At 37.0% G+C, this 15,959-nt stretch overlaps 1 protein-coding gene across 1 annotated transcript in view; it reads left to right on the top strand.

Moving 5' to 3' along the window:
* The first annotated feature begins 494 nt into the window (after window positions 1-494).
* fkbp15b (FKBP prolyl isomerase family member 15b) overlaps window positions 495-15,959 on the top strand; it is a 37,252-nt gene continuing 21,787 nt past the window's right edge. The window contains exons 1-14 of the mRNA XM_081349600.1: window positions 495-716; window positions 3,780-3,886; window positions 4,361-4,439; window positions 9,596-9,665; window positions 9,756-9,830; window positions 9,904-10,002; window positions 10,077-10,226; window positions 10,969-11,037; window positions 11,108-11,251; window positions 12,705-12,826; window positions 12,920-12,968; window positions 14,304-14,429; window positions 15,338-15,428; window positions 15,525-15,601. Of these exons, the coding sequence (XP_081205726.1) occupies window positions 667-716; window positions 3,780-3,886; window positions 4,361-4,439; window positions 9,596-9,665; window positions 9,756-9,830; window positions 9,904-10,002; window positions 10,077-10,226; window positions 10,969-11,037; window positions 11,108-11,251; window positions 12,705-12,826; window positions 12,920-12,968; window positions 14,304-14,429; window positions 15,338-15,428; window positions 15,525-15,601 (1,308 nt within the window). The 5' untranslated portion in view covers window positions 495-666. The remainder of the gene's footprint in view (window positions 717-3,779; window positions 3,887-4,360; window positions 4,440-9,595; window positions 9,666-9,755; window positions 9,831-9,903; window positions 10,003-10,076; window positions 10,227-10,968; window positions 11,038-11,107; window positions 11,252-12,704; window positions 12,827-12,919; window positions 12,969-14,303; window positions 14,430-15,337; window positions 15,429-15,524; window positions 15,602-15,959) is intronic.

The raw sequence follows: 15,959 nt of genomic DNA, 5'->3' as shown, positions 1-15,959 counted from the left end.
GGGCTACTTTCACTTTCCGCGAGCCGTTGAAAATTCTTTTAGATTTTCCAAATAAGCTTTTATGACTATTTTTTTCTCGCGCTGTTTTTTAATTCGAGCTGTCAACATTTAACAGGTATATAAAGATAGTTTTAGAGAGAAAAAAATACAAACACACAATACAATAAATAAAATAAAAACTTTTTTAATGCCTGAAAAAAAAAACATTAAAAACAATTCTCATCATTGTCATAACATAATACAACAATATTTATTTATTTTTCACTTCAGAGTTCCTTTTTTGTGCGTGCGTGCGTGTGTGTGTGCGCGCGCAAATTTTAACAAACGTAAGATACAAAAAACAGACAAACTTTCAGACAATAAACAAGTTATAGTTCAATAGTTAACAAGAAAAATAATATCAAGAACCCTGATTTATCTATTGAAAATAATTTGCCAGTCCAGATTAATAAAACACAACTTTGATTTGAGTGAGTGGAAGTGCTGCGTGACGTAGAGCGCGCGTGATCATGTGGCGGGTCAGCTGACACCAGCAGAACCAGGAAGCGACTTGGAAAAAATTATTATATGTTAATATTATTTCCTCACCGCATGCAGGCGATCATTACTTCATATCTGTAATATAAGTAACATTAGAGTCTCGCGGTGTGAAGATCAGTCAGAGACATGTTTGGAACAGACGACGAGGACGGAGACTTTCTGTCTCCCACTGGAGGGTGAGTGAATTCCTGACGGACAAAGACACAATCATGCAGGCGAAAGTCTCCAGGAAAACCTCAGTCACCTTATTTATCGAAATAAAGTTTATTTACATGTTTAGACCTGAAACAACTAAAGCACTTATTGTGCAATAGAAACCGAAAGTGAAGTGTCACTCATGGCTACTAATATAGCGAATATATTGCAGCTTTCCTATGAATGACAGAAACTTTTTTGGCGACTAAAGTACATTAACAGACAAGTGAACCGTTAGTTGTGTTAATAAAGCAACGAGTTGTTGAAAACATTCATCACATGAATGTTGCATTTGTTCTGGCATGACTTGCTTGATCACATGATGTCTGGTCTTTTAACTGTCGTGCTGAAGGTAACTCTTGGGTTGGGTGTTTCTTTCTTCAGTTTCACTAAAATCATCTCAGCTTATGAAGTAATATAGGTTATATTGTTAACTAATAACTAATCTTATTAATCTCTAACTAATCTCACAGCCCACTGAAGGACTACTAGTGGCCCTAGAAACATCACTAAACACTAAAAAGCATTAAATCACCCTTATTAATGTTTCAGTGGGAGTGCAATATACAGCAAAATATCAAAACAAGTGGCATCCGCAAACAAATTCTGCTAGTTTTCTCAGAACTAACTTTGTTTTATATAATGCTAGACATTCAGACATTTCTGGGGTTTTCAATGCTTTAAATGCCACAGTCCCTAAATATGATGATTCTCATGTGAGGGTATTCAAATGGCACCGATATGTTGTCTTGTATAAAGACCCAGTTTATACTGTGGATATGCCAAAATATATGTAAAAAATATTTATGTTCTCTTCTTTCAAGCTACATTTAAAAAAATCTACTCATTAAACTACTGTACAATTAGATGCATAATTTATTTAATCATTTGTTCGTTTTAATAAGTTTGTATAGTTTATATTTTTACTTTTTCATTTTAGTCTTTATTTATTTAATTATTTAATTATACTTGTTATACATTTCCCCGGCCACAGGACTCTCTTGTTGAATGACCCCCCTTTCAGTTTGAAACCTTTAAGTGTCTTAATACATTTTTATTTTAATACATTTTCTATACAATTTTATTTCACGATAAACATATTTATCACAAAATAGTTATTTTTGTTATTAAAATAATAAAAAGAAGCAAATTAGACAAATGCATTATAACACAAATATGAATTAAACAAAGTAAGTCTGCAAATCACAGAAACAACTGTATTTTGCCTAATTGGATTTTAAATAAACACTGACAAAAAACTATACAATTTTTAAGGCTGGACGACATGATGATGTATATAACATTGATAAAAGTGACATGGACCTGATTATGGACATGGACCTATAAAGCGTTCACAGGCAAATTTGCTTTATGTATTTCCCCGGCGTCTAAATCAGGCTCATATAAATGTCAGGAAACATGATTCCTGGCGGCGTGTCAGTATCTGTGGATCACTGGATCTTTGGTAAGTTGTAAGGATCACTATATCAAGCTTTAATTAAAACTGATAATAGTTTGTTCTACTCGTGTTTTCGCAGTTTCCTCTATTAACTCCAGTCACTCAGCAGCTCTTCTGCCACTCAGTCCGGCTGAGGGAGTGTGATCCTGCGGGAAAGTGACGTCAACGCAAAGCCTTTATACACAATATAGCAACATCGGTTGACAATTTATACCGTCGGAACGATATATTGCCAAACCGGCTGGCCCAAGCGTGCATGTGTGTTAAGCAAGGGATAATGTAATGTAATGTAATGTTAAAACAACAAAAAGGGTGATCAGGATCAGGTCTTCCATCAGCCTGAAGGGGTTTATTCTGAGATAAAACACACACACACACACACACACACACACACCTGAAGGGGTTTATTCTGAGATAACAACCGGCTGGATGTTCATTATCCCGCTTATTACACGGGTACTTGCCTCATAAGTAAATAATTCGAAACGAAATATTGATTGATGAAATTTTTTATTAGGTCTTTAAAACGCAAAGCAAGTTCAAACTAGATGGACATTTAATAGATACGGTATACAGCCACACCACTTATTACTCAGCATTTCACCACATAAACAATTATGGAGAGAATATATATTGATTTCAGATTAAACTGTTTTAAAATCGTACCTGTTTGTATCTTATAATCCAACAGTGTACAAAACAATAGTCACAAAATGGCCGCCGCTGCGTTTGTATGAAACAAGAGAGAGCGATTCCACGATACTGGATAGCATATTTAAATAAAAGTACACAATATTGATTCGACTGAGTTTTCATATTGTATTAGCTCAACAAATGCAAAACTTCTATGAAGAAAAACCATTCAATACAAGTGTATAGCGCCGCTGACTTCAGTGACCCGGATGAGCCTGTGTTTCTGTTCTCAGCGGCTGTTATGTGGGAAGAATATACCGTTGGATGGCGCGATTGACCAATCAGAATCAAGCATTCCACAGAGCCGTGCAATAACTGGGGAATATGAAGCTGTTAGGAAGGATTGGCGAGAGGTGGAGACTAAAGTCAGAGTGTTAATGCCGCTCACATGCTGTAGTTAGACGTCCCGGATCGGAACGGGGCGCCACAGTCACGAGGAGCTCCTGTGTGGTTGTTGACACTGCAAGACCCGCTGAAGAGATCTGATTTTACATGCAACTGGAAAAGTGGCACGAAGCTCACATGCACATGTGTGGAGATTAGCTGGTTAGCATTCCTTAGCTTTGCTAAAAAGCAACAGGTCAGAATGCACACAATGTTGGCGGCCTAGCTGAGCATGGCAGGACAGCAGGACAGTGACTACAAGTGGAGAGAGATCCATGGGTCAGTGCCGTATGTGTGTTTGATATTACAGAGGCTGTTCTGGAATTTATTTTCTGGTTTCAAACAGGTGTTCATTGATGTCCTTCAGTTTAAAGTTTAATCAAAAACTCAAAGGCTAAATTAGATCAGCTTTAATTTGAGAATTGAGCATCTTTCAGTGACTCATGTGATCTCGCACAAGTGGAGAAGTGTAATAGTGGATTTACTTGCTGCTTTTTTGTGATTTCAGAGCAAAGTTAGCCTCTCTCTTTGGACTGGATCAGACAGCAAGCAAGGGTAATGAGTCTTTCCAGTACACGGCTCCCAAACAGCCCCGCAAGAACTCGGCCAACTCAGGTAAGGCCACAGGGACCTAGGTCATATCATGAGGGATCAAATGGTCATTCGTTTTTTGGATAAAATAACACTATAAACAACCATGAAAATGACCTGCAACTGTCAGAACTTAAAATGTCCACCCTCCTCCACATAAAATGTTTAAAACTAAAAGTACTGCAACTTTCGGATTTCAGACAGGTGAATGAATCAAAACATAAGCATCCCTGTTTACATGTCAGAGATGTCTAATACATCAGTACCCGCACACTTTTTTAATGGCCTTTGTTCTTAAAGGATTTTTCTCATAGGGATAAATTTAAAAAAAACGTCTTTGTTTAAAGTGTAAACTAAGATGTTGAAACAAAGACGATGTTTGCGCTGTGCAAAAGTGGCAAAAACGTGTATTGAATTTCTCCATAATTGGACCATTTGAGGGGAAAAAAAGTATGATACCACTCCTTTAATGCAGAGTTTTCTGACATGTTTTTACAGGACCCCCAAACCAAAAGTCAGCCCCTTCCCAGAATCCTCCTGCTGTTCTCTTTGCTACTGCAGTACATGCCTACAGATAGTAAGTTGAAAAATAACTTTGTTTATTATATATATATATATATGCATATACATATATTATATTTGAAGAGTTCAGATGCAAAAGCCTCTAAGTGCAATCTGAAATTTTCTTCTAGAATGATCATTTTTACCAAGCTCGTATATTTAAGTTCAGCAATTTCACTTCAATGGCAATGAAAATAACCTATTAATTGTCATTTAAGTGAAATTACTGTACGAGCTTGATAAAAATGATCATTTTAGAAGAAATTTCAGATGGCACTTAGAGGCTTTTGTATATATTTAGGGCCCGAGCACCGATGGTGTGAGGACCCTCTTGGAATTGCTCTGTTTATTATTATTATTATTATTATTATTATTCTTCTTCTCCGCATTGAATTGCATTTTTGAGGGCCTAAACATGCGCGAAAACTCACGAAACTTTGCACACGCGTCAGAACTGGCGAAAATTTACATCTGATATAGGTTTCAGAATTGGACGGGGCAAAACGGCTCGATAGCGCCACCTATAAAAGTTCAACGGAGTGCGCCTCCCGCAACGTTCCACGTACGTGCACGAAATTCGGTACATACATGTAATGACCTAATACCTACAAAAAAGTCTCTTGGAGCATAGCCCTAAACCCAACAGGAAGTCAGCCATTTTGAACTTCCTCCCAGATTTTTGTGCAGTTTTTGACATTTTCAGGCCTCATACTTTAACGAACTCCTCCTACAGTTTTAATCTGATCATCTTCAAATTTGGTGAGTGTAATCTTAAGGCCTTTGCGACGTTAAATTGCGAAGATCTTGAGTTTTCGTCGAAGGGCGGGTCCTCGGCGGCCTGACAAATTTTGATGTTTCGCCATGAAACAGGAAGTTGCTGTAACTCAGGCATGGAATGTCCAATCTGCCCCAAACTTCATACGTTTGATAAGAGTTCTGTCCTGAACACATGACCATGCTCATATTCAGTTATAGTCATAGCGCCACCTGCTGGCAACAGAAAGTGACATGTTTAACACTGTTATGGACTCCTAATAACATATAAAAAAGTGCCAGCAAGTGCTAAACATGCTAACAACATACTAGAAGCATGCTAAAACATGCTAGCAAACTCTTAGCTAAGTGCTAAAGCATGCTATTATTGCAATTAAATAGGAATTTGCTGTAACTCAGGCATGGAATGTCCAATCTGCCCCAAACTTCACACTTTTGATAAGCGTTCTGTCCTGAACATATCTACATGAGAATATTCAGTTATAGTAATAGCGCCACCTACTGGTAACAGGAAGTGTCATGTTTAACACGTTGATGCCATTCTAGCAACATGTTAAAAATGCCATTGACTTCTAAACATGCTAGAAACATGTTAAAACATACTAGCAATACTTAGCTAAGTGCTAAAGCATGCTAATTCAATGAAACAGGATGTTGTTGTTACTCAAGAAGGCAATGTCCAATCTGCGCCAAACTTCACACTTTTAATAAACGTTCTGTCCTGAACACATGACCATGCTCATATTCAGTTATAGTCATAGCGCCACCTGCTGGCAACAGGAAGTGACATGTTTAACACTGTTATGGACTCCTAATAACATATAAAAAAGTGCCAGCAAGTGCTAAACATGCTAACAACATACTAGAAGCATGCTAAAACATGCTAGCAAACTCTTAGCTAAGTGCTAAAGCATGCTATTATTGCAATTAAATAGGAATTTGCTGTAACTCAGGCATGGAATGTCCAATCTGCCCCAAACTTCACACTTTTGATAAGCGTTCTGTCCTGAACATATCTACATGAGAATATTCAGTTATAGTAATAGCGCCACCTACTGGTAACAGGAAGTGTCATGTTTAACACGTTGATGCCATTCTAGCAACATGTTAAAAATGCCATTGACTTCTAAACATGCTAGAAACATGTTAAAACATACTAGCAATACTTAGCTAAGTGCTAAAGCATGCTAATTCAATGAAACAGGATGTTGTTGTTACTCAAGAAGGCAATGTCCAATCTGCGCCAAACTTCACACTTTTAATAAACGTTCTGTCCTGAACACATGACCATGCTCATATTCAGTTATAGTCATAGCGCCACCTGCTGGCAACAGGAAGTGACATGTTTAACACTGTTATGGACTCCTAATAACATATAAAAAAGTGCCAGCAAGTGCTAAACATGCTAACAACATACTAGAAGCATGCTAAAACATGCTAGCAAACTCTTAGCTAAGTGCTAAAGCATGCTATTATTGCAATTAAATAGGAATTTGCTGTAACTCAGGCATGGAATGTCCAATCTGCCCCAAACTTCACACTTTTGATAAGCGTTCTGTCCTGAACATATCTACATGAGAATATTCAGTTATAGTAATAGCGCCACCTGCTGGCAACAGGAAGTGACGTTTAACACTGTTCTTGACTCCTAATAACATATAAAAAAATGCCAGTAGGTGCTAAACATCCTACCAACATACTATAGACATGCTAAAACATACTAGCAAACACTTAGCTAAGTGCTAAAGAATGATATTACTGCAATTAAATATGAATTTGCTGTAACTCAGGCATGGAATGTCCAATCTGCCCCAAACTTCACACTTTTGATAAGCGTTCTGTCCTGAACACATGACCATGCTTATATTCAGTTACAGTCATAGCGCCACCTGCTGGCAACAGGAAGTGACATGTTTAACACTGTTATGGACTCCTAATAACATATAAAAGAGTGCCAGCAAGTGTTAAACATGCTAACAACATACTAGAAACATGCTAAAACATGCTAGCAAACTCTTAGCCAAGTGCTAAAGCATGCTATTATTGCAATTAAATAGGAATTTGCTGTAACTCAGGCATGGAATGTCCAATCTGCCCCAAACTTCACACTTTTGATAAGAGTCATGGCCTGAACACATCTACATGAGAATGTTCAATTATAGTAATAGCGCCACCAACTGGCAACAGGAAGTGACATGTTTAACACGTTGATGCCGTTCTAGCAACATGTTAAAAATGCCATTGAGTTCTAAACATGCTAGAAACATGTTAAAACATGCTAACAATGCTTAGCTAAGTGCTAAAGCATGCTAATTCAATGAAACATGACTTTGTTGTTACTCAAGAAGGCAATGTCCAATTTGCACCAAACTTCACACGTTTGATAAGAGTTCTGTCCTGAACACACATCCAAGCTCATATTCAGTTATAGTCATAACGCCACCTACTGGCAACAGAAACTGACATGGTTAACACAGTAATGCAGTACTAACCACATAATTATTGTGTACTAAGCATGCTAGAAACACACTAAACATGCTAGCAACACTTAGCTGAGTCATGAAGCATGCTATTATCACCATTATACAAAACATTTTGTAACTGACTTTGACATACTCTTACTATATATACCTCCTTAAATGTACATTTCCCAACCATGCTCTGTCTTCCTAAAGCCACCGAGTGTTGATGGCACGGGTGCGAGGGCCCTTTCATCGCTGCTTGCAGCTTTAATTTCATTTGTTATTTATATATGGTTTTGATTTAGTAGCTATTTTAGAGGCCAAATTATTTTGTAAAATATGCATTTTGTATAAAATGAAAACATTTACTTATATTTTGTACACTTTAATTTTTTTAACTGCTTTCACTTCTGCAACAATCTGTTGAATGTTTTTAAAAGAGACCTTGAATTACATCCATTTAAAGGGATAGTTCTCCCAAAAATGAATTCTGCAATCATTTACTAGCGTTACAAGCGTTGGCGCTTGCAAGGCCAAGGTCATGGGTTCGATTCCCAGGGAAAGCAAGAACTGATAAGAATTTAAAATGTGTATCTTGAAATGCAATGTAAGTTGCTTTGGATAGAAGCGACTGCCAAATGCATAAATGTAAACACACATGAAGATCTTTTAATGAAATCTGAAAGATTTCTGTTGACAGCTATGCAACTACGACTTTGACTCTTTAAAAAGTGAATAAAGATATCATAAAACTAATCCATATTAATCAAGCCAAGTTTTTTGAAGAGACTGGATCGCTTTATATTATGAACAGATTTAATTATTCTCAAACATTCATCAACTCACACATCAGTTCTGGTCAACAGTGTGCTTGTTTGATAAGCGTGAACCGTGAGGTTCATTCTCGTGTTACGCAGCACATTGGGTTCGGTTGAGCTTCTGTCTGATCAATGTTTATACGTGAATAAAAGCTAAATTCAGTCTGTTCATTATATAAAGCGATTCAGTCTCTTCAGAAAATGTGGACTAAACCGCTCGATACCTATGGATTAGTTTTACGATCTCTTTATGAACTTTTTGAAGTGTCAAAGTGTGCTGTCAATCTCTTAGATTTCACTTCTATCTTCATTGGAAAGTTGCAAGTCTTTGTAAGTTTTATGGGTTGGAACGACATAAAGGTGAGTTAATGATTACAGAAGTTTCATTTTTGGGTGAACAATCCCTTTAACTTCAGATCTATGCTCAGAAAGGGGGGTGATACCGTAGTTAACAGATTAATTTTAAGTGTAAAGAATAGGAAAAAAGATCTGCACACGAATATCGGTCAAAAAGCTCACGAGATTTATTTATTTAATTTTATAAATTTTTTGGAATGGAGTATTGTTGTGATATATATATATATATAATCATGTAGATGTTTGATGTGAATATTTGTATATGGTATAAAATCAGATTCCGGCATGTTACATGGATTACGGTAACGAGTATGTAAATGACTGCAGGTGTTGAGCACGGTAATACACATTGCACTGATGAACGGTTGATCCCGAAAACGTTTTGCACTCTTGCATTTTTTTGCACTTTATTTGTGGCCTCTGGGAAATAAATCTCATGTGCTTTTTGGCCAATATTCGTGTGCGGATCTTTTTTTCTTATTTTTGATTTACTTTTGGATCTACGCACCGCAAGAAGATATCACTCATCAGTTTGGGACTAATGTTTGGCACTACGCCTGTCCATCCCCTTGTTTTATAAGTGTAAAGAAGAGGGCATGAAATATATATATATACAGATCTGTAAACCAGATATCCAAAGCAAAGCACATGCTAGAATTTACATATAAAGATGTATCTTGAGCGCTGATTGTCTGTGATTCAGTTTTCAGACTGATGTAATGAAAAGGGAAACGCAGTGATCACTGTTTTTGTGTGTTTAGTGTTAACGGACAGTATGTGAAGCAAGGCAAGCTGGGAGCTGCGGTCCTTGGAAATCATACAACTAAAGAGGTTAGAATGATCTTTTTTTTTTTTTTTTTTGACTGAGTCTTAAATGGGGATGTTCATAACACACACACAAACGTCTGCACTCTTCTTTAGTACAAGATCCTGCTGTATGTCAGTCAACAGAAACCGGTGACGGCCGCCAGGATCCACAGAGGCTTCGTCCTCACTGTGAGCTCTTATTCACATGATTAAACATGTTTGCTTTCCGAACGTTGTTTGTAATGATCTCTTTCACATTCAGGTCCAGCCCAGTAACTACTGCACGTTTTATGATGACCAGAGGCAGAATTGGTCACTGATGTTTGAATCAGAGAAAGCGGCTACAGACTTTTCTAAAGAGGTTTGTGTTTTATGGGTTCTTTGTCACCTGGTGTTGTGTGAGGAGATTCTTACGCAGCAATGTAATTGTTTCAGGTTTGTCTTGCCAAAGTGAACTGTGCCGGTCCGCTAGACTCTGTCCTGACCCAGGATCTTCTTCTGGGTGAGGGCCAGGCTGTGGAGAATGGAGACTCATTAGAAGTGGCTTACACTGGCTCGCTGCTGCAAAACCACACCATCGGACAGGTGAAGATGCTTTAGTAATGACCGTGTTTATGTGCACACAGGGCCCATAATGGACATGGCTTAGGCGAGTTAATAAGCTGCCATTATGATCTGAAATTTACTGTATTTACATGATGCATACATAATCGTGATATGACCAAAATCCGATTCATATTCTGGTTAATGTAAACATGGTTTGAATGAGAATTATAGAGCAAAACTAATGCTTAAGTTTGGTACCGGGTATATAAAAAAGAAAAGAAAAAAAAAAGTCTTGTATGTTTACAAAGGCTTTATTTGTTTGATCGAAAATACAGTAAAATTATGAAATATTATTACAATGTTTAAAATAATTATTTTGTATGCATATATTTTATAACTGTAATATATTCCTGTGATCAAAGCTGAATTTCCAGCATCATTACTCCAGTCTTCAGTGTCACATGATCCTTCAGAAATCACTCTAATATGATGATTTGATGATCAAGAAACATTTATTATTATTATCAGTTGAAGAAGTTTTGCGGCTTCATATTTTTGTAGAAACCATTAATGATTTTTTTCAGGGTTTATTTGATGAATAGAAAGTAAAAAAAAAACATTATGAATGTCTTTACTGTCACTTCTGATCAATTTAATGTGTCCTAGCAGAGTAAAAGTATTAATTTCGTACAAAAATAACACTTTATCCGTTGATAATTTGTTTGATTTCTTGCTATCCAGCTTTATCCAAATTCTCATAGTTTATTTTCCTCTCCTCCAGATGTTTGACTCGAATCTGAATAAGGACAAACTGCTGAGACTGAAGCTCGGGGCTGGGAAGGTCATTAAGGTGAGAGGGAAGTTGTCTTTTACGTGTGATTATGCCTCATACGGCAGTCTAAAGCGATTCTCTCTCTCAGGGCTGGGAGGAGGGCATGTTGAACATGCGGAAAGCTGGGAGGCGACTGATGGTGATTCCTCCCGGTCTCGCATACGGATCGCAGGGCGTTCCCAACCGCGTGCCACCGGATAGCACGCTAGTCTTCGAAGCGGAGATCCGTCGGGTACGCCATTCTCACATTTACTTTATCATTTTGTATTTATGATATTTTATGATGATTCAGGTTTACAATGTTCCAATGTCTTAAAGAGGACCTATTATGCCCTTTTTTAAAGTCATTGTTTTTGGGGTTGTACTAGAATAGAGGGTTTGCGTTGACGTCACTTTCCCGCAGGAACACACTCCCTCAGCCGGACTGAGTGGCAGAAGAGCTGCTGATTGACTGGAGTAAATAGAGGAAACTGCGAAAACACGAGAAAAACAAACGATTATCAGTTTAAACTAAAGCTCGATATAGTGTTCCTTACAACTTACCAAAGATCCATTGATCCACAGATATTGACATGCAGCAGGAATCATGTTTCCTGACATTTATATGAGCCTGATTTCGACGCTGGGGAAATATATAAAGCAAATTTGCCTGTGAACGTTTTATATAAATACAATATAGGCAGATCTAATTCCGGGTGATCACTGACATCAATGTTATATACATCATCATATCGTCCAGCACTAAAACTTGTATAGTTTTTTGTCAGTGTTTATTTAAAAACATCCAATTATGCCGAATATACGATGGTAAATATTTAATTGATGAGCTGTCAATACAATATATAACAATACAATATATAGGGTATGATTTTACCCTCAAATCCAGCATATTGACACAAAATGATAACTGCAAATCCAGCTTTCTCTGCCTGGATCCAGTCGTTTCTGTGAATCGCAGCGATCCATTCGCTTCTCTGTTCTGTAGCTTTCGGCAGTCTGTAAAACTATACCTCAGATCTATTTATATAGTCAATCTCAAAGCACTTTCCCATTTTAGATGTGTTTTGCGTGTTTTTCGCGGCATTCACACTGAAAACTAATGCTGCCGCTCAGTGTTTGTGCCACTCAGTGTGCGTAACAGCAGTCACTCCAGCCGACGGTGGCGTCACGCGCATAACTTCTATTGGTTTTAATGCTTGATTGTTCAAAAAAACATAATTTTCCCCATATTCTCCATTGTTGCGGCTCCTCTCTTCCCAGTCTGTCAGTAACGCTGTTTACTTCCTGTCTATATAAAGCCCCTCCTTCTGAAAAGCACACTGTGCTCTGATTGGTCAGCTGGAGCAGTGTGTTGTGATTGGTCGAGCGCTTCGAGTGTGTTTGGGAAATGTCCCGACCCTTATCATAACCGTTTAACACACTACTAACTAACTCAACCAGGCCCCGCCCCTTTATTCTGCGTATGAATTATTATAATGAGGAATATTGTGATGTGTTTGTTCCTGGAAGAAACTCAAGACTATAATGGAGGCGTTTCAGGAGTTTAGAAACAGACACTGATATAGAGATACACACTCAGAAGAATGTCCTTTCCCGTCCTCAGACTTATTACGTACTTTGCAGCATTGTAGAACTATGCACCGCTCTGCTCTCTTCATATGTGTTCTCTCTTGATGCATGTGCAGGTCAAGTTTGCAAAGGATGGAAACTCAAGAGATTCGGCGTCTCCTGCTCCCAGTGTTGAGAGTCTGGGCTCCTCTGAGCCGAACCAGTCCCTCAGTTCTGCCCCACAAACCAGCAAACCCAGGTGAGGCCTGCTGGCTTCTGGCTGGAGATGATTTTTATATTAATATTATTTGATTGAGGTTATCTGTTCACTACATTTCTTCTTTGTTTACAGTGAACCGCCTCTTCGAGCGAAATCAAACTCCCTCAGTGAGCAGCTGAGTGTAAGTTTTGTTTCTTTTCAGGTAGATCACATATTTGTTTTTCGTTTTTTTTAGTGCTGGGCAACGATTAATCGCATCCAAAATAAAAGTTTGTGTTTACATAATATATGTGTGTGTACTGTGTATAATTATTTTGTGTATATATAAATTTACACACATGCATATATATATTTAAGAAAAATGTGTTATTTATATACAAAATATTTATATTTATATGTAATATAAATTATGTATAAATATATATACATGCAAATATTTCTTAAATATATACATGCATGTGTGTGAATTTATATATACAAAATACTTATACACAGTACACACACATATATTATGGATGCGATTAATTGCCCAGCACTATTTTTATTGTAACGCAGACTTTTATTGAAGTAAGCATAGCTGGAGCCATGGGTTAGTGCACAAGACACATTGAGTTTGAAGTGCTCATGTGGGAATTGCAAGGTCTTATCAAGCGTGCAACATTTTCAGATTCTTCCCCCTTTCAATAAAATGGCAAAAGGCCAAAAAAATAATATATATAGATATAATATATACTGTAGGTATGCACAATATCAATCAAGTCAATATTGGATAGAAACTGTATTTTTAATTGTTCAAGCTGATTTCTCCAGTTTTTACATTTGTTGTCATCTATCATCAGACACTTGTTCAAAAGTTTGGGGTAATTTTTGTCCCAAAGAAAATAATTTTATTCAGCAAGCATGCATTACATTGTTTAAAGAAATTTGCATTAACATTTATAATTCTACAACAGATTCCTATTTTAAATAAATGCTTTTCTTTTGAACTTTCCAAAAATCTTGAAGAAAAATGTATCCGGCTTGTTCTTGAGCATCAAATCATCATATTAGAGTGATTTCTGAAGGATCATGTGACACTGAAGACTGGAGTAATGATGCTGAAAATTCAGCTTTAATCACAGGAATAAATTACATGTTACTATATATTCACATAGAAAACAGCTATTTTAATTTAATATTTCACAATAGTGCTCTTTTACTGTATTTTTGGATCAAATAAATTCAGTCTTGTTGCGCATAAGAGACTCAAAAACATTGAAAAATCGACCCCAAACTTTGGAATTGTAGTGTAAGTTAATATTTAATATTACACTTATCATTTAACACTGTTAAAATATAAATCTCAGAATGAATATCCATTGTTCATAGTTGTCAGTTTTAATGGCCAAAATTAATTTGTATTGACTTTTTTAATGAGTAATCAGAAAATAGTTGTCGACTAAAATTTTTATATCATTGCATCCCTAATAATAAACTATCTTTATGTGTTTTCTGACATGTTTTGCAATGTCTTCAGAATCCTGATGCCACTAAAGCTAAACTGATCTCACGCATGGCCAAAATGGGCCAGCCAATGCTGCCCTTCATCGCCGGCTCGTCCTCATCTCCCTCACAGCCAGACTCCAGCGACTCCGAGCTCGAGGCAAGACTGAGCCTTTCATTATAACGGTTTTACACCGTCTAATATTCAGACACAGCACAAAGAGTCAAATGAAAAATATCTGTGTTTTGTGCTAACCTTCATCCTTCCCTCACTGTAACAAATCCTTCCCTCACGGGTCAAAATAACCTGAAGCCCTAAAATTAAACTACTTTTTTTTTTTTCATAAATCTTACTTTATTTAATTTTGATAATATTTTTTATATTTTATAATGCAATTTTTTGGAGATTTTTTTGTTATTTTTTTATTTAATTTACCTTTAAATTACTAGATTTGATAAAATAATAAATAAACAGTAATTTAGTAATTTAAGCACATTCCTCACATTCTTTCAACTTAAATTCAAAATAACTCCGTTTCATGCATAACCCTTTTAAAATATCTTACATTGGGTGTCTTTGCCGACCTCTTGTGGGAAGAAAATAATATAAAATGCTAATTTATGACTCTTGCCACTATATGGAGCAAATGAATGTTCCGCTGGGTCTTAAAGTCAGTTCTTCAGCTTTCAGATACACATGTAGACATTATAAAATAATTTTTTGGTAAAGTTTTAGCATTTTTTATTGTGTACTGAAGCATTCCTCGCATTCCATTCATTCCTAAGGGGGTCAAATTGACCCGCGAGAGAAAGATTTGTTACTTTTTTAAATTTCAACCACAAAACCCCTCGAATCCATAATTATTTTTATTTTTTAGTCGTGGTTCAAGTATGACAAAAGTCCTGGGGTCTTGTACCCCTCCGATGAACACTTAATTTTTTACAAAATTTTCAAAAATATTTTCTGGGTCAAAATGACCCGAGGGAAGGATGAGGTTATAACGATATAAAGTATAAATGTGAGAGAATGCATGCGAAGGTTTACAGATGATCCTGTTCCTGCTGTAGGACCCGAGTGTGTCGAGACGCAGGGAACGCAACAGTGCACCGTCGCCTCAGCCCGTACACATCACCTCCGCCCCCCCGCCTTCAGTGCAGGGTAACACGCGTGCATCACATCATACTCTTATGAAGACCAGTGTTTAATGCTCAGTTATATGCTGTTACACTGTCCTGTGTGCTCTTTCCATTCCAGCTACGGCCCTTTTACCCGTTACGATGGCAACAGCCAATCCTCAGCCCATGATGCCGGGAGTCGTGCATGCCTTTCAGGTCGGGAATTCACTATTGCTGTGTAACTTCACCAGTCTGTCCCACCAGGGCTTTACAGGACTTATTTTTTTTATTTTTTATTTTTTTGCAATTTAATCATTCAGACACTTTGACCTGACCATGTTTTGCTGAAGTGTTTTTCTTTAATTGCTAATGTGACCTTTTTACAGCACAGACTGAAATTTAACAGCTGACAGATATTCAACATAATATTCAATATGCAACATAATTCATTTGTGAGACAGTCTAACAGAAGGATGGACAAAACCAGTGAAATATCAACTGAGTTCTTGTCATATTTTATCACCATCTTCTAAACTATAGCGAATAAACTGTGATCATGTGAGAAATGTTGTCT

This window comes from Scardinius erythrophthalmus (genome assembly GCF_964197995.2).
Source record: "Scardinius erythrophthalmus genome assembly, chromosome: 20".
Lineage (NCBI taxonomy): Eukaryota > Metazoa > Chordata > Actinopteri > Cypriniformes > Leuciscidae > Scardinius > Scardinius erythrophthalmus.
This window is presented reverse-complemented; position numbering and strand designations above follow the sequence as displayed.